We start from the raw sequence: 19000 nt of genomic DNA on the forward strand, positions 1-19000 counted from the left end.
CCCTTACCCAGGAAAGGTGTTGTACCTGTAGCCGGGGCTCAATCTGAGAGTTGAGAAAACAGTCACGTATCACATGGACTTTCTTCTTCAGAAGAGCCATGTCAGGCCAGGCGTGGTGGGCATTCTTGAATTTCTGCACCTCCAGTAGAAAATGGAGGCCGCTCTCCAGCACAGGGGGGCCATGCCCCTGGAGGTGTTTGAGGAAATGGAGCATCTCGATGGTGGGCCAGCCCTCTGCGGCTTTCCTTAGGGACTGCCAGAAAGAGGTCCTGTCCCCTTTAACAGGCTGAGCTGTGGCTGCTGATCCATCGCGAGCTTTCTGGCCCTTTAAACGCCTGAGAGCCACTTTGGCGGCAATGGAGTGTAGGAACGGTTCCAGCTTCTCCCAGCGCTCCTCTGGGATCTCGGAGGACTGCATCCCATGCTTCCTCAGCCCCTCACTCATTTCATCCCAGAACTGCTCAAAAGCAGGGGCCAGAAAGGAACGCAAATAGAGCCGGATTTCCTTCCAGCTGGAGTCACTTATCCCTCCCCCGGCTACCTCCTTCTTTAACCTCATCTTCAGCTCTTCTGGGAAGCAGGCACTGGATCCCACAGCTCCTGGCTTGTCCCAGATCTCTAGAAGCTTCGTCACACAACCCAGGCGCTTTTCACTCTGGGCAGCATCCTGGCAAGCCTCCACTTCCTGGAGCAGTCCCAGAATCCTTTGCAGCGCCACATCCTGAATTTTATGAGCCACCTTCCTATAAACATTTAAAACAACAGTGTTGCTGAGCAGGTCAGGTGCATTTTGAGGGGTGGGCACATCTTGAGGGCTTGGTGACCTCTCTCCAGTTGTCTCTTGCTCAGCAGCACTTCCTGTGCAGTGAGACGTCATGGCTGCCTTCTTCCTGCTTCTTTTCCTGTGTCTCCCTCTGCCTTTTTGGTCATGGTGTGGCCAGGCATTCTGCCTCTGTTTCTTTATCCTGCAGGAAGGGTCACACAAATGAGGATCATTGCAGGGCTCGGGAATCACAGCTTCACGTTATCGTTCGATATGAAACCTCCCTGCTCGCAAAGTATTAGCCCATAAATATTTATCACTCAGAGGACTTGGGGGGGGGGGGAGAGAACTATATTCCAGAGGTGCATCAATGAAATGCAAATTCCATTTTAAGAATAAATCACCCAGATCACCAAGGAATGGTGCATTTTATTTTATTTTTGCAAAATGTAAAGGGACCGCAGTAGTTTGGGTTTCATCTGGGCACTGAGTGAGGTGGGAAAGGTCAAAAGAAGGGTGCGGGTGGCCTGAGAAAGCAATCTAGACAGGGAGATAAGAGCTTGGGCAGAGAAAGCAAACCCTGCTCTTTCATTTCAGTAGCCTTGACCAAGCTCCATTTGCAGATTTTGCACATGTATTTCCAAACTTTCCTCCACACCTATGAGGGCTTAGAATCTCTCTCTCTCTAAAATATATAAACTCAAAAATGAATTCACAATAAGCGAAATACTTTTAGATTGTGCTGAAAACCGCCCTGTTAATAGCTTCTGCAACACTTTAAGATCCACATAATGGAAAGGTTATCAGCAGACCAGGGGTAAGCCAGACATTTGTTGGTACCCAAAAAACTTTAGGTACCCTGTTCTCCCCAGATATTATTTTTCATTCATTAGATTATGAATCAGGATATTGTAAGGGCACAGAGGCTAACAGAACAGCATCTTTGTAAATCCAGGCCTCTACTAAATAGAATTCAGCATCTAAGTTGCTCCTTTGTTTCCACAGCATTCTGTGTTACCTCTCATTTCCCTCCTGTTTTACTCTATCACCTTCACTCATGATACTTTGGTCATCGTCATGAGATTCTGGTACACAGTATCTGCAAAAAAGAAAATTAGATGGCAATTTCCCCCCTTTTACAATCAAAGAGCTTAAAAATTATTTGCAAAGAGCACTGGCTGACTGGGGAAAGGATATTTAAAGTTTTCTTTATTGACTCTCAAAACCCATTTTGTTAATAAAGCAACAACTGTGTTTAAACTCAGACTACACCATCTTACGTGGTGGGATAGTGTAGGACAGCTTGGGACTCACTCAAGGAAAGTTGTGACTTCATGGCGAAGATAATGGAGCCACATCTCATCCAGAACAGCCAGAACATAGGGAACCACTGGTTCAAAAGTGGAAGGCTTCAGGTCTTCACTGCCAAAGGAAAGCATCCTCTCAAGATGCTGGATGTATTCCAGTATAAGGGCACTAAGCCCTGCAAGGAAAGGAGAAGCAAGTTTGGCTTAAGACCCCCATCTTCAAACTGCAGGTTTGCTATGATAGTTCTTTGGACGAGCTATTACTTAGACACCAAGTTTCCCCATGCAGTACTACAATTCCCAGCACCCTTAACAAACTACAATTCCCAGGATTTGGGGGAAAGCTGTTTGCTTTAAGGATTTGGTGTGTATGCTGCCTCAGTGTTAACAGCTCTGTGTATGCTACAGGCCTGCTATTTCCCTCTCTAGAACACCCCTTTCAAATTCCTTCGTGTGTGTGTGAGCGAGTGAGAGAGAGAGAGAGAGAGAGAGAGAGAGGAGAGAGGTGCAATGCTGCCCAATTTTGACTGTGGTCTTTCCCATCCGTGGCATGTGTTCCCCAAGAGATAAACCCTGAAGAAATGTGGCCCTCAACAGATCAAAGGGTTCTCACTCCTAACAGACCCAGGTTCCTGCCACCTCAGAGGCATATGACAGAGCAGAGGTAACAAATGATGCTCCACATTCCTGGACAGCTCACCTGTGTTGCATCCCGCATAAGACACCATAAATGTCTGAAAAATCTGCCAAGCAATATGGTGAATTTCTGACTGGCTTGCCTCCTGCGCCCATGCAGCCTCATAGAGCTTCAGCTTCCTCCACAGCAACAGGTTATGGGTCTTCTGAGGATCCTCAAACCTGAAGGGTAAACCAGGAAAGCTGCCTCCCTTAGCTTAACAGAGAACTGGGAAAATGCCGCCAATAAAACCAGGAATATAAGGAGGCAGCTGGTCTGCACAAGGCTGCAAAAACATTTCCCATAAGTAAATATCCTCCCTTGGGTCACAGATAGGAAGCAACACACACACACACCGACAAAGAACAGTAAATGTTCAGGCTGCTAAGAAAAGCATAACTCACCGAGTCAAGTAGTGAAGAAAGCCGTCACCATTCCCCAGGTCACACATCAGTACCTGGAGAAATCGGGTGGTCGTCAGTGTTTCAGAGGGGTCTGCTGGGAGGTCCAACTGCTCGCTTGGACCAATTCCACTTTTTCTGTTCCTCCTAAATTGCTGAAGCAAAGATGGACAGATATCACAGCCGTAGCAAAGAGTCGAATGTTCCTTCAGGGCCTCACTGCTAGATGCAGTGGAGCAAGGGCTAGAACTGTGTCCAGATTCTCCAAGGCCATTCTGAAACTCAGCTTATTTGATAAAGCAGGGTTACCCTAAATACATACTTGGTCACCACGACTACCGGTGAAAGCCTGGAAGCATGTATTGGGAATCTGCAGCTATCCAGATGTGATTGAATCCTATCTCCCAACAATCCCAGCTGGCATGGCCAATGGTCAAGAATGATGGGAGTTGTGGTCCAGCAACATCTGGGGGCACAGCTTCCCCACCCCCTGCTTTAAAGCGACCTGGCTGCCAGCCCTCCCCCACCTCACCCCAAATTCTCATGCGAGTTTCCCACAAGTCCCTAATATCAAGTCACCTTAATTTCAAGTCACCTTAACTTAGTCAATTACAGACCACGGGATGATCAAACTGCTGGGGAAGGGAGGAGGGTTGCAGCAGGGAGAAATCCATTACATCAAGAGAGTTATTTATGATCACAGGATAACAGTATAGGTCAGAAATAAAACAGAACCAAGCATTCTGTGATTTTAAAGGGTTGGTACGCACACCATTCTCGAGTCTTCATTTCTCATTGTGTCCCTTTGGTCATCCACAACAGGAAGCGATGCCGCCATGTTAAGAGAGGACAGGAAGTCAGTACTTGGGAAGAGCTCCTTGTCGATTGGGAAGCCTGAACTGAACCTAAGCATTCAGAAGTGTTAACATAAACAGGCTGGCATTATTTTGAGCCAACAAACAGCCTTCCACTTTCCCCATTTGAAAAAGATGAAAAAGAGAGGGAGCAGAGGCTTGACAACCATATGTCAGGAGTGCTCTGATGGTGTTTCCTGCTTGGCAGGGGGTTGGACTCGATGGCCCTTGCGGTCTCTTCCAACTCTATGATTCTATGATTCTATGATTCTAAGATTCTATGATTCTATGACAGGACATCAGCAAACTCCTCAGCTTGAGGAAGACAACAGAGAATGCAAGCGCCCTGAGGAGCCAATTTGCACATTATAGTCACCACATGAAGATCACTTTTAAATGTTCAGTGTAGCAGCTGTTAATGTGTAACAATGAATGTGAATTTTACCTTCTGTACAGAAGGCTAGTTTCTTCACACATCCCTCTCTGGCTTCCAACTAGGCAAGCAAGAGGCATTGCCAGAGTTCAAGGGCACATTGCAGCCTGGCAAGAGCACCCAAGGAAGGTGCAAAGCAAGGCTGGTGAGAGGTGTGGCATTGGGAGAGTCCCAAGCGCCAGGCAGAGAAACATGGCGGGTTGCATTTGGCCCTGAGGCCTGAGGTTCCCCATCCCTGCTCTAGTGTTCCATGCATTGGTAGGAGACTGGATTAGATCACCCTTTGGCCTCCCTTCCAACTCAATAATCCAAGCTCCCGTTTACCTGCCCTAGATCTCTCATAAGAACATAAGAAGAGCTTGCTGGATCAGGCCAATGGCCCATCTATTTCAGCATCCTGTTCTCACAGCGGCCAACCAGGTGCCTGTGGGAAGCAAACAGGACCTGAGCACAACATCACTATCTCCTCCTCCGAATTCTGGCATTCAGAAGCATTTCTGCCTCTATTTAGGCAGAGCATAACTATCATGGCTAGTAGCCATTGGTAGCCATTATCCTCCATGAATTTGTCTAATCCTAAAGCCATCCGAGTTGGTGGCCTTCATTGCCCCCTGTGGGAGTGGTTCCATGGTTTAACTGCATGAAGAAGCGCTTTCTTTTATCTGCCCTGAATCTTCCAACATTCAGCTTCATTTTATGCCCACAAGTTCTAGTGTTCTAGTTCCATGCCGTTCGTAATTTCATAAACTTCTATCATGTGACCCCTTACTCGCCTTTTCTCTAAACGAAAAAGACGTTGCCTCATCTTCCTGTCAAAGGCCTCTCTGGTTATTGAATTTTGCTGCCAGAGTGAAATATACTCAGAATCGAGAGTGGATTTCATGCTCTTTATTCAGCTCATAGTGGTGAGGAGGAATGGAAGTTCCCCCAGAATGTCTGCTTTAAATACATTATTTACACAATGGGCCCCACGTGATTGGCTAATTCTGGGATTCACCTGTAGGCCAATCAGGTTGCAGATTCACTTTCACCTGGAGCTGGATTGGGTGGCTCCTTTGGACCAATCAGACTGCTGCATTCTGGATCCTATTGTTCTAGGGCCAATAAGACTGCTGCATTCTGAATCCTATTGTTCTAGGACCAATCAGACTGCTGCATTTTGGATCCTATTCAACTCAGTAAATAACACAGAGAAATATCATTTTACTGCCCGGTGCAGCTGAAAAAAATAACCCATTCCGCACACCCCAAATTCCCGTTCATTTCATGATCCCTCAACACACAAACCTGCACTGCCTGGTCCTCTGGTGGTGAATGAGAAACCGGGGGACCCAGTAGGAGCGCAGGCGCCTCAAAGCATCGTATTGGTTTCTGCTCAAGGCAGCAAAAGCAGTCTCCTCAGGGCTTGAAGTTTCATCACGTTGCTGCTGCCAGCAGAGGGTCACGAAAGCAGTAATGTTATTATGCAATTTATAGAAAATGGAAATTAAATAACCACTTGTCATGTTTCTTCTAGACATTTGCAGTTGCTACCACCTCCTTTATTGCTCTCACACTGGCTGAGTCCAGGCAAAGTTCCTCTAATACAAGGATGTGTCTAGGGGCCTGATTTAGGTTTGATGAGGCCCTAAGCTACTGAAGGTAATGGGGCCCTTTATATGTCCAGCTGTCCTGGTCAACAACAAATTGTCACTGCTTTCTGTGTTGAATATATGCTATGTGGTAATTTATGGACCTAATAGGTATCTTGGGATGCAGGTGGCGCTGTGGGTAAAAGCCTCAGCGCCTAGGGCTTGCCGATCGAAAGGTCGGCGGTTCGAATCCCCGCGGCGGGGTGCGCTCCCGTTGTTCGGTCCCAGCGCCTGCCAACCTAGCAGTTCGAAAGCACCCCCGGGGGCAAGTAGATAAATAGGGACCGCTTACTAGCGGAAGGTAAACGGCGTTTCCGTGTGCGGCTCTGGCTCGCCAGAGCAGCGATGTCACGCTGGCCACGTGACCCGGAAGTGTCTCCGGACAGCGCTGGCCCCCGGCCTCTTGAGTGAGATGGGCGCACAACCCTAGAGTCTGGCAAGACTGGCCCGTACGGGCAGGGGTACCTTTACCTTTACCTTTAATAGGTATCTAAAGCCATTTGCACATAACAAATAGGAGCCTGCACAACACAAAACACTGTTGCTGTATGTACCTTTTATTTTATTTTATTTTTTATCTTATGTTTTGGAAATGTACATCCATTTGTTTTTTCCTTTAATTTTGGGGGGGTCCTCCAAGAGAGGGGGGCCCTAAGCTATAGCTCGTTTAGCTTATAAGTAAATATGGCACTGGATGTGTCACCTGTGTGACAGCTCCCAAGGTGTTATTGGACTACAACTCCCATCATCCCTTCCTATTGGCCATACTTGGCTTGGGCTTATGGGAATTAGATTCACCAATATCAGGAGGACCACAACTTTCCCAGCCCTGTTTAACAGCTTGTTGAGCAAGGTATGTACTTCAAAGGGTGTGGAGTATGCCAGTTGGAATGGAAACTACCACAGAAGCAACAACAATCACACCAGATACCCTTCATATAAATGGGGCCTAAGTTCTTTCACAGGTGGTAAGGCTTAAATAAGTTGTTCTCATTATTCACACATTCTTATAGATTTCCTGAGTTCTATACATAGAACTATCCGTGTACGTGCTCTAAGGTGATGCCTTTTTAAGACTTTGCGAAAGACTGTTGATAACTCTCATGTTCTGCTGACTTGTCTTAAGATGGTCCAAAAAGGCATAAGTGAGGGGCGGAGATTATCATAGCCAGGGAGGAGGATCAAATCAGATGTCTTTGTCAAATAACACAAAAGGACAAGACTGTTGAGACACAAAGAGCTGGTGATTGCAGTTTTGGTATAGGTCCACCCACAATGGGAAGGTGTGGAGACAGTGGCGTGATGCAGAATCAATCTGCAATGAGCTTTTATTTTTAAAGCAGAGCAGCCGTTACTGAATGCTGCAAAAATAGTCCATGTCTGGAAGCACCCACAATGCAAAGTTGGAAACAATGGTAAAAAGGCCAACAGAGGGAGGATAGAAAGAGGAAACAGAAGCTTGCTCTGATACAAAACACACCTCCCCCCCCCCCATCATGAGATTCAGGCTACAGCTTCAGGAAACAAAGAATTTTCCTGACAGAGGAGGTGGTAGGAGGTAGACATTTGTCCCTGGACTTCCACCCCCATGCAGGCTAGCAGCTGAGCTACGCAGTTGGCAGATTTGTCAGTTTCCCCGGGGAGAGCAAAGGTTCTCTTAAAGCTGTGACCTGGAAAAACGCAGGGGCACCTGCACCCCGGGCAGCATTACTCACCCGACAGGCAGGAGAAAGCATCAGCTTGTACTTGGCTTGAATGCTCCTGCCAACAAAAGAGGAAGGAAAAGCTAGAGCAGGAAAAGTCTGAGCTGAGTGCAAGCTGGCTGAGCCAGAAACTTAGATTTGGTGGGGCAAGTGGGTGGGCCACATAACTTAGAGAGCTCACCCACAACCCCCCTGGAGGCTTTACCCAGGGCAATAATAATAATGATGATGATGATGGCTAGGCCCTTGCTCCCTGTAGCTACAGCACTGCAACAAGTGCTTTATAAAAAGACCCAGTCAGGGATCTCCCATGTCACATCTGTATAGCCATTCTCCTCCACATCTAGTTTGAAAAATCCATTTGCATCCATACCGAAGAGCGCTGAAAAAGAACAGCTGGGTCTCCTGGGATGCAGCTCTGGCCTTCTCCAGGCGCGTGGTGTGCTCCATAATATCCTCACAGTCAATCCAGAAGTCAAGGAGGTGGATTCCCAGTGTGCCATGGAGGAACTCCCTGAAGCTGTCCATGCCAGCCCTCTGCAATACAAGAGGGAGGGAGGGAGGGAGGGGAAAGATAGCTGGTAGAGCTGTAAGCACCTGAGAGGAGAAGGAAATGCCACCTGCCCACAGCTATACATCTGAGGGCCCATTCTATGGCTACGTTGCACAAGAGGAAAAAATGGGGAAAGTTACATGCAGGGAGAAGTGGGGTGTGTGCGTGGTGCTTCAAAACCCTGCCCTTTCCAACATGCCATTTTTACCCAGTTTACTCATGGAGGCCCCTGGTGCCAAGTACAGCCCTGAATGGGTCTTTTCTGTAGTAGTCCCCCTGTCTATGGAATGCTCTCCTCAGGGAGGTCCACCTGGCACCAACTTTGCCATTGTTTCAGCACCGGGCAAAGACAATTGTGTTTTCCTTTCAACTGACTGTTTGTGAGTGGTTACCTTGAGAACTAATTCTTTCATGACACTGTATTCTTTAACATGTTTGTGCAATTTATTATTATTATTATTATTATTATTATTATTATTATTACATTTCTATTTTGGTTGTAAACTGTGTTGGGACTTTTTGTAGTGGGAAGCCATCTATAACTTTAATCAACCTAAACCTAGTGGAGGGTTCTACACGCATGGAGACCGAATGCCCTAATAGGGCCACTGTTGTTAACACTGCAGTTCACATCACCATTGAACAGAGTGAGACAACCACCTTTTCTCCTGTGACTTTGGTAGTCATCATCGAAATACAAGATCAGAGAATCAGAGACTTGGGAAGGACCCTGAGGATCATATAGTTGACACCCTTGCAATGAAGAAATATGCAGCTGTCCCTTTCAGGGATCGAACCTGCAACCTTGGCATTTATCAGCATCACGCTCTAACCGACTGAGCTATGCTATATAGATGGATCCATATAAGTCAGGAAGCAGGGGAAATGAGCTGGATAGAGAGAATGCTCCCAAGCCAAGTTTCTCATCAGGATGCCACATTACTCACAGTCCCTAGGATCTCTTCTTTTAGCTGCTGCAGAGCGGCACTTCCAAAGCAAGGCAAAAGAAATGTGTCCCCTTCCCCTTCCTGGGAGTTCCTTGTCTCATTCAAGTCAAACTGCAATACCTTCCCAGGACCTGAAAATGGCTTCCGGCAACTTCGAAAGGAGCAGATGGAACAGTGTGTCAAAACCAGACAATTGATGGGGACGGCTTTTTGCAGGCAAATCTTAGGGCATTAACAGAATTGGATAGTTCAAAGGGATATCAAAGTTCATTTAGTCTGATGCAGGAAACATACTATTACAACATGCCTGTAGAATATACAGGATGGGTGCCACCACTGATAAAGCACAACACCGTGTTGCTGTGCTTCAGGCAGCCAAGAAATCTGGATCATATTCTCATAAGACAAACAAGGCATGCAGGGAGGAACATATAGAAGAAAGCAGTCTGTAAGGTACTCAGGTCCCAAGCTGTTTTATGTTTTTAAAGCTTAAAACAATTGCCTTAAATTGGGCACAGTAATGGACTGGCCACCATTGTAGATCAACCAATATGGACATAATTCTGTTCTGATAACCTTTATCCAGTAAATATTCTGTCAACAGCATTTTGCATTAGATAACTCTCAAGCATGGAAAGCTTGAATTCATAGTCACCATGAAAAGTGAGCTGCGCCATACACATTGCACAACAGATTTCAGGTTTCACAAGACCATTTCATCTGGCAGGAGAACATTACATTAACTTGGTTAGAAATAATTTGGTATCCTCGTCATGGCACTTTTAGCAGCCAGACTTACCCATCCCTGTGAAGTTCAGTGAATTCTTGATCAGGGGAGGAGGCAAGAGAAGCTCTGCTTAGATGAATTGGAGTTACCACTGGCTCACCAGCATTGGTCCAGCCACTTCTGAGCCTTCCTGTAAGGGGACGCATATCAGAAGCAAAATCACAAATGGCTGACCTTTGAAAGCACCTCCTTCCAGGGGCCAGGGCAACGAATGCACCCTTTTCCAGCTAGCTTTTACCCTACCTCTAATTTCCCCAACCTAGCTGCAGGGTTCCTACCAGTTGCTCTTCGTATGCTGGAGTCAGACAGGAGTCTCTGGAGCTGGAGCCTGCTCAGATGTTCTGTGGCTGGAGATAGAGCTAAACTCAAGATACCTGGGAACTCCAAAGATATCTCAGTGGAGGTTTGGCCAGATGATCTTGCAAAATGTCCTGCAGGAAAGCATGGAGACAGAAGCTTAGAGGGATCAAAAAGAAAATGTTTACAGATGAGCAGATGGGTGGCGAGGCTTGGATGGTGTAGAATGGAAATAAGTGCAATGGGTTCATGTGACAGTAGGAAGGCTTGGATCCTGCCCCATCTAAGTCATTTTCCAAACTCCCTTTTGACATGGTCAAGGCAACATAAATAATTTTACTTTTGCATGGCAGGTCCCTCTTAGGAATCTTAGCTTGGATTACTTTAAAAAGAACTAGCCTTCCAGTCAGAATTCTCAACAAGTCTTTTCCATAGTGTTTTCCCCTATTTCCCTAAAATAATGTCACAATGTATGGTTGCATGTTTTGTTTAAACTAAAGCAAAAGCTCTGGAGAACTGTGATTTAAACAAAACTTGATACATTCCCTAGTTCATCTTGCTTGCTTCTTACTCTTGCAAAAAACTCAAAGCCCCGCCTGCAATCTTTCCCTTTAACTGACTAAACTTTGTTCTTTATGACATTGTCTGTTGCTGTATACCTGTATGGAAGCTACTGAATGGAACTGTCAGTGGCGTAGTGTGGGTTGTCAGCACCCAGGGCAAGGCAAGTAATTTGCGCCCCCCCCCCCCGCTGCACTGTCCCTCCCCCAGATAGTCCCTCGCTCTCTCTCCGCACCGCACCGCACGCCTGGCACCCCCCTCCTCCACAGTGGGCGGCGACCCGGCAGCTCGGATCGGATTCGCACAGCCAGCACTGCAGTGAGAGAGAGTGAGTGAGCCAGGTAGGGGCAGAGAGCTGCAAGTGCGAGCGCCCCCCCCCCCGATGTTGCACCCAGTGCGGCCGCCCCCCCCTGCACCCCCCACGCTACGCCACTGGGAACTGTACTAAAAGCTGGTAGTCTTTTTAAATTAATAAAAATTGTGCTCTAATAAATTGTAAAAAAAAAGAAAAAAAGAACTAGCCACAAATTCACTGACAACAAATCTATCAATGGCTATTAAGAGACGGCAGCTTCATGTGCTAAGTAAAAAGGTTGACAAAGGAGGTGATCCTTGGTCATTACTATTTTCTGCACCTTTTACATCTCTAAAATACCTTTCGAGGTGAGGCAACCAGAACTATACACAGTATTCCAAGTGCAGTCACACACCATAGTTTTGTCTTCTTTCCAGCCAACCAAATAGCAGTCTGAGAGCTAAACATGCGAAGAGACTGACAGGCATCTCTCCAGCAGTGGAAAGGGACCAAGATATGGCTGAGGAGATCCACTCCTGTGGGTGAAGAAGACAGCAGCTGAGGGAGACTCACCTAGGCAGGCGGGAGTACTGCGTGTTTGGCTAGGAAGTCTTAGCAGCACGCGGCTTGGGACTCCAGTGGGCTGCCGCTCTGTTGATGAATGGCTGGGGATGCTGGAGATGGCAGTGCTGTCAGACTGGCGACTGAACCCACGAATTGCATAGCGACTCCCTGAGTACTTCTCATCCAGAGGACACAGCAACAGCTTTGCCAGTTTATACTCCAGGTAAAAAAGAGTCCTAGCAGGAAACAAGCAGCAAATGAACGCTTCAGAAAACAGCGACAGCTCAGAGCACCAGGCCACAGGAAGGGCTGCAAAGCATTATTCTAAGCCCACTTTATCCTTTAGAAAATTATTTTAGGAGGTACATTCATCATATTCACAGCTAAACTGTTAACGTTTACAAATTAGAAAAGGGGGGCATGATTCACAAATCCACCCCCCTTCAGAAAGTCTACTTGTGCACACTTCTGTGACAGAAAATTTGTTTACAGGTAGGTAGCTGTAGTCGAAACAAAATTAAAAAATTCCTTCCAGTAGCACCTTAGAGACCAACTAAGTTTGTTATTGGTATGAGCTTTCGTGTGCATGCACACTTCTTCAGAAAATTTGTTCTTATATTGCAACATGGGGTTTAGGCTGGTTAGTTCTATCTTTGGCACTGGAGGGGAATCTCTAGATGCCGCTGGACTACAGCTCCCATCATTCTTGACCCTTAGCCCTGCTGGCGGGGACTGATGGGAGTTGGAGTTCAACAAATCAGAAGGGCCACAGGTACCCTAACCCTGCACCAAAAGGTATTGGCGGGTTTTATAACACTGGAAATGCCTTCAGTTGCATTTGTGGATGCTCAAGTAGTTTATTTCTTGATTTGCATCACCATCATATGCACCCTTATTCTGCAGTCTATGGTAGGCAATGGGTCTTCATCCCACGTGACTGCAACCTGGGACAGATTTGCTTGAACACAGCATGAGAATATCTATTCAAGCCCCCTTGGTCTCAGGGGCTTGAAGTTTAGCTGTTGTTACTTATGAGGGAAGGAAAAGTACATGCTCAAATTATCCTCTTTGGTTGCCTGTGATTAATGCAATACTGCATGGAAGGAGTCATGTCCCAGAGCTCAGTGCCACTTCTGAAAGTAATTAAGGGGCCCAATATAATATGGGATGAAATTAAGCACAAGAACTGGTTCTGTTGTTCTAGCTGTGAACATGCCTGGGCCAAACAAATAAAACTGCTGGATGTCAGAGACTTACTGATCTGTAGAATGGGCATATTATACACTACTTGACATTCAATGGCTTCTGTGTTTCCTGCCCATTTCCCTCTTTGCAAGATTAAAATGACTGCAACCACCTTATAGACACATAGGAATTCACAGCAGCAGGAACAAAACCCTGAACCCATATCTGAAGCATGGAAAACACCTGCAATGTGACAGGTCAATGGAAATGTAAGAAACAGTGCAGAGCATTGTATAGGAAAATGCAAACAGATCCAGTGCTCCACCTTTGAAATGGGAGGAAGCGCTCCTGCGCTAACCAGCTCAGGGCCCTTTCCCTCTCTGTATCGGTTGCTCCATAGCAAACGGAATTGGACCCAATTGGCAAGAGGAAGCCATCCAGCTCCTGCAGTCGTCCTGTCAGCCGGTCATAATGCAGTCTAAGAGGGAAAGCCTACTTGAAAGAGAAAAAGCATCCCTTTAGGCAGGAAAGTGACACATCACCTGAAAGGCTGGTAGAACAGTGTCTGCAGAGGTCACTTTTAGTTCTAAGAAGAATATGAGCACAGAGTATTTCTGAGCAGGTCCTTCGGCAGCCATTAAAACCTGGCTTTGCAACCGGTGCTACAAATATATATGCCAGAAAGTGGAAAGCTGAAAGGGCAACTGAGCAAGCATTTAGTCTTGTCCTTACTCCATTGCATCAAACAAGTAACTGTTTGTTTGTTTTAAAAAATGCAAATATGCTTATGCATATCTTCAGTCATGCCTCACATTTATAAAATGTTTTTTAAAATATGTCATGGGAGGTGAGAGGCCAGGAATGGAAGATGGGGACACAAATTGAATTACGGTACTTGGTTCTGTCTTCCATGGGCTCTGGCTCCCCCTGCTGTTGGTCTCCCAGCTTTCTGACCTACCAGTCCCAATGGATCCTGGCCACCTCTGCTATTTGCCCTTCTCCCCGCATCCACTGTGATCCCAATGACAATTCCTTCCTGGAGCCATTATTGACCCTGGGAATGAAATCTCCATTTACATACAGCTTAGGGGGCAATATTCATCAGAGTAGCAGTGTGAGGTGGGGCAAGGATTAATTCTCCTTGCCCAGTCCTGATCTTATAGAAACCTTCTTTATACCAAGTCAAACCACTGGTCCATCTAGCTCAGTATTATCCACACCTACTAAGCAGTGGCTTTCTAGAATTTCAGGAAGAAACACTTCACATCCCCACTTGGGAGACACCAGGGATTGAACCTGGGACCTTTCCCACAAATATCCCCCACCCACCAGCTGTTTACATTTTAAAAAACCAACCCAATGCTCTGTTCTGAGAAGAACAGCATGACACAACTGTGAAAGTATCTTATAACCCAGCCAAAACCCAGAGTTCAGATAACAGGGAAAGATGTGACCTCTACTCACAGGCATAGCCAGAAAAGCATTGAATGTTTCCAGAAAGAGGTCATCATAAGTCAGCAGCTCCTCTAGAAGCTCATGCTCTGAAACAAAATCAAAAACCAAGGCAGCAATGTAAGACACTGAGGTCTACAAGCCTCACACAGACCTCTGTAACACCCAGGAGCAAGATATCATTGGTTTGCATAAGGGGAGTCTCATCTGGAATCATTCATGGATACTTTAACAGGAGCTGATGGCAGCCAGAGCTCAGAACATCTTAGTTAAGACAGGATGGCTCCACAAAAAGTATGCTGAAGTACTACATTTTGGAGGTATCATATCATAGTCACAAGTAAATCATGTAATAACAGAGTCTTATTGCACCTTAACAAATTATGGCATGAATGTTTCTAGACTACAGTTCACTTCATCAAATGCACCTGAAGTCATATCTTAATAGTTTGGTTAGTCTTTAAGGTGAAATAAAATGAGGGGTTTTTTTTCTGTAAGAGACTAAAATGGCCACTTTGAAAAGTGTATAATGACACTTTCCACACAGTGAGGAAGCTATTCTGCTGAGATTGAGAAATGGCTTGTCTCTCTCAGTATTTTCTACACGTTTTAGATTTGAAAGATTTGGATACCTGTGATTCTTGTGAGGTAATTTTTTAATGCTCATTTAAGTTTTGGTGTGTTTTGAGAATGGCTTTTTCTTTCTTTCCGTATATCACAATCCTATCCATGTGTGTAATAAGAAGGCTGGGCAGGGTGTGTGAGATGCAATGTGAACACTATCTTGGGGGATGCATACAAAACCGGTCTGAATAATTTTATATCGCACACACACAATATTACACACAAGATATGGCTTTGTAGCCCAGAAATGGAAGCAAGAAGTAATTCTGACAAAACAAGAATGGCAGACGAAATCAATGAACTATGCAGAATTTGACAAAATGACAGGAAGGATTCAAAACCTGAGGGACCAGAGATTTGCAGAAGATTGGAAGAAGTATATGAATTATTTGAAGAGCAACTGTAATCAACAAATTAGAAGACTCCTGCTGGTTTTCAAATATTCTCAGGGACGGACTTTGGTAATCTTTCATAATATGGCGCCCTGCGTGAGGCCAAAATTTGGTGCCCCCAAATAGATCTTCTGAATTGTGGATCTTCTCAATTTTGTGTCCCCCTCGGTTCGGCGCCCTGTCTGGAGGACGGAACTGCCTGCACCACACTAAATCTGGCGCTGCTATTCTGTTTGCTGTTACTCCACCCTTAGATATTTTCACTGCTATGGAATGTAGATATTAGTTCTGCTTATCTCATGCATTGCTGTGACATGCTCTATGGGGAGCTGGCTTCAGGCAACAGGCCAATTGGCAGGCCAACTCTGCATTACGAAAACATCTGCAAATGTGACATGGTGGCTGGCAACATCAACCCTGCCGTGTGGGAACCCCTTCCAGAACACTGCAGTGCCTGGAGACAGACAGTCATGTCGTGTATCCATAGCAGTGAACAGAGAAAGAATGACTGCTGGGAGGAGCGCACAAAGAGCAAACACCATGGTGCATCTGCATGAGCAGAATGTGTGTTTTTATTTAAAATGCATCTCTGGGTTATTTGTGGGGCATAGGAATTCGTTCATTCCCCCCCCCCAAAAAAAATATAGTCTGGCCCCCCACAAGGTGTGAGGGACAGTGGACCAGCCCCCTGCTGAAAAAGTTTGCTGACCCCTGGGTTAGAGTGTCAAACTGGGAGGACCCAGATTCAAACTTCCAGTCATGAAGCTCATTGGGTGACCTTCAGTCAGTCACTACTTATGCTAACCTACCTCACATAATAATTGTGAGGATTAAATGGAAGGATGAAACCATGCATGTCTGCCTGAGCTTCAGGGAGGGTTGGCCTATAAATGAAAGTTTAAAATACATGAAGGTCAATCCAGGGGCTATTTAGTACATAAGGTATGCTCTCTGTTCCCATTTTTGAAAATGCAAATAAATTCCCTTAAAAAAACCAAAAACACAGTAAGGTAAATATTCATACTTAAATTTCAAAGCATCTTTAACCATACAGTAAAACAGAAATGGAAATAAATTCTTTTGATTGATAATTGTATTTAACTGCATGTTTTCCTTGAATTTGGCCTCAATTTTTCTATGGCACCTTTCCCTGTTTTCTCTTTGCATTTCAACAGGCAATAGGTGGGAGAGGAAAGTTCAAGTTTTGTTGGAAGGAGTCAGATGTAAAGAAGGAGCACAACAGAAAAGGAAGCCAGAAACCTAAGTAACTGAATGAGTCTAAAAGTCAACCTTCAGTAATTTGGAGCCATTCCACTCTTACAATCTTTGATTTAGAGTTAGACACTCATCAAGTTACCTTTTGACGCACAAACCTTATGTCCGAATGACCATATGAAAAGCTTAACTGTCTCTGAACATGGAAGTTTCATACTGATAGACCTTTCCTTGTGAATGTATCATCTCCTTTTGAAGCCATCAAAACCACTGGTCCATCACCACATCTTGTGGCTATGAGTTCCATATGTTAACGATAGGTTTTGTAAATAAGTACTTCCCTTGGTCCGTCTCACACCTGTAGTTAATTGGTTTCATTGGATGACTTCTAAGTCCACATCCTGCATCGTTTTGGAACTTCTTAATCTCTTTCTAAACTGCATATCCCCAAACACAGGCTCCTCTCAGGCAGCTAAAAAACTCAGATCTCTTGTTCCACTTCTTGGCTACGTTGCCCATCCCTAAACTGTTCTCTAGAATGTGGTTGCCTAGCAACCACCCTCTACTGCTGCCTAGAATGTCTCTCTATGGTTTTCAAGTGGGACATCCCTTTTGGGAAGAGCAAAAGCCAGAGCAGAAGCACATATATGAAATGGCCACACAAAAAAGGGAAGCTTGCCATTCTGTGAAACTATTACGTGGCTATAGCTTCATTCCAGCTCCATCCTCCCAGGATGAAGTTCATTTTAAAAGGCTCATCCTCCAACTCATGCACTTATCCCTGAATCAGACCATTATTCAGCAGTAAGGAATGTAAGGAGGCAGCAATTTCCACCCTGTCCTGTGCTTATCACAATCAGCACTCTTTCTGTTCTGCTACAGTTCAGTTTCTGCTAAAACCTACATTATTCATCTAGGCCAAAACCAAAGTAATCAATTGTGCAATTAATTTCAATGCATTTTAATGGAAGGGAAAGATGAAAAACAATGCAGAAAAAAATGTAATGGTTTACACAAATTTCTGGACAAAAAAACCCATCAATACCGAATACTACATGTATTTTGCTTACATGATGTACATTCCTGCCCTCAAATGAATGTGCCAATAGTGGGGATTTGTGCTCCCATTTCCATTTGATTGACTTCTCCAGCATCCCTATCCAGAAGAAATTATACTCACCTGTTCCTGGAGTCTTGGTTCTGGGCCCTTCTGTTACGTGCATTTTTAGGGCGATTGTGGAGAAGACTTCTCTTCCTCTCCTCTCCTCTCCTGTTTGCTTTCACTCAACTGAAGCTCTGTTTACAGGGGAAGTATTTACAGTTGGTGGCAACTGAGTCACTGGGTGGAGCAAGGTAGGCTTCAGAGTACCTGTTTGTCCCCAGCAGAGGCAGCTCTGCAGATGGTTTACAGGTGAAGTGCGGAGCAGTCCTCAACCCATTAAGCAGAGGCTTGAGGCACCTCCCTCTGTCAAACAGCAGTTGCTAAGCTGAGCGATTTCCCTACACTTACTGGGTGGCAGAGCAAGTCACAGCTTCTCAAATCCTTCACTTGCTTTTGTACTCTGATCTGCTTAATTCCAGTGTCAGCCAAGGGCTTGTCAACCCAGATAATAACTTTATTGAGTTTCTGGCCATAATATAACTACACTGAAGGGTAGTTTCCATCTCGTTTAAACACTGCTTGAGATGGCAGCAATAAAGTGACAGCCAGTTGGCTGCTCTGAGGTTTCTGCATTATTGCTGCATCCACATATACTGTACTGAGTTATTTGGGAATGAAGGGCTGATGCCAAGGATCCACGTAAACTGGTTTCTGTCCTCCTATTACATGACAGCCTTGGATTCTGCCAAAGATTGCTTCCATGCAGCTGTTGTTGTTTAGTCGTTTAGTCGTGTCCGACTCTTCGTGACCCTATGGACCAGAGCACGCCAGGCACTCCTGTCTTCCACTGCCTCCCTCCCACAGTTTGGTCAGACTCATGTTTGTCGCTTCGAGAACACTGTCCAACCATCTCGTCCTCTGTCGTCCCCTTCTCCTTGTGCCCTCAGTCTTTCCCAACATCAGGGTCTTTTCCAGGGAGTCTTCTCTTCTCATGAGGTGGCCAAAGTATTGGAGCCTCGGCTTCAGGATCTGTCCTTCCAGTGAGCACTCAGGGCTGATTTCCTTCAGAATGGATCAGTTTGATCTTCTTGCAGTCCATGGGACTCTCAAGAGTCTCCTCCAGCACCATAATACAAAAGCATCAATTCTTCGGCAATCAGCCTTCTTTATGGTCCAGCTCTCACTTCCATACATCCCTACTGGGAAAACCATAGTTTTAACTATACGGACCTTTGTCGGCAAGGTGAAGTCTCTGCTT

At 45.6% G+C, this 19000-nt stretch overlaps 1 protein-coding gene across 4 annotated transcripts in view; it reads right to left on the bottom strand.

Annotated features, from left to right (window-relative positions):
- The window catches only part of LOC310674762 (uncharacterized protein), a 29418-nt gene extending 11454 nt beyond the window's left edge, over positions 1-17964 (bottom strand). For 2 of the 4 annotated variants that reach the window (XM_083434405.1, XM_083434404.1), the window contains exons 1-16: positions 17821-17964; positions 14422-14498; positions 13283-13449; positions 11782-12008; positions 10334-10486; positions 10068-10185; positions 9269-9419; positions 8142-8305; positions 7781-7826; positions 5722-5861; positions 3920-4052; positions 3151-3302; positions 2771-2928; positions 2078-2246; positions 1782-1862; positions 26-965 (exon numbers count right to left, since the gene is read on the bottom strand). In XM_083434405.1, the coding sequence (XP_083290531.1) occupies positions 26-965; positions 1782-1862; positions 2078-2246; positions 2771-2928; positions 3151-3302; positions 3920-4052; positions 5722-5861; positions 7781-7826; positions 8142-8305; positions 9269-9419; positions 10068-10185; positions 10334-10486; positions 11782-12008; positions 13283-13449; positions 14422-14498; positions 17821-17863 (2919 nt within the window). In that variant the 5' untranslated portion in view covers positions 17864-17964. The remainder of the gene's footprint in view (positions 1-25; positions 966-1781; positions 1863-2077; positions 2247-2770; positions 2929-3150; positions 3303-3919; positions 4053-5721; positions 5862-7780; positions 7827-8141; positions 8306-9268; positions 9420-10067; positions 10186-10333; positions 10487-11781; positions 12009-13282; positions 13450-14421; positions 14499-17820) is intronic. The other 2 variants (XM_083434406.1, XM_083434407.1) reach the window with 2 other exon arrangements.
- Between the last annotated feature and the right edge of the window lie 1036 nt (positions 17965-19000).

The sequence above is a fragment of the Podarcis tiliguerta genome (genome assembly GCF_965153285.1).
Source record: "Podarcis tiliguerta genome assembly, chromosome: 3".
Taxonomy (NCBI): domain Eukaryota; kingdom Metazoa; phylum Chordata; class Lepidosauria; order Squamata; family Lacertidae; genus Podarcis; species Podarcis tiliguerta.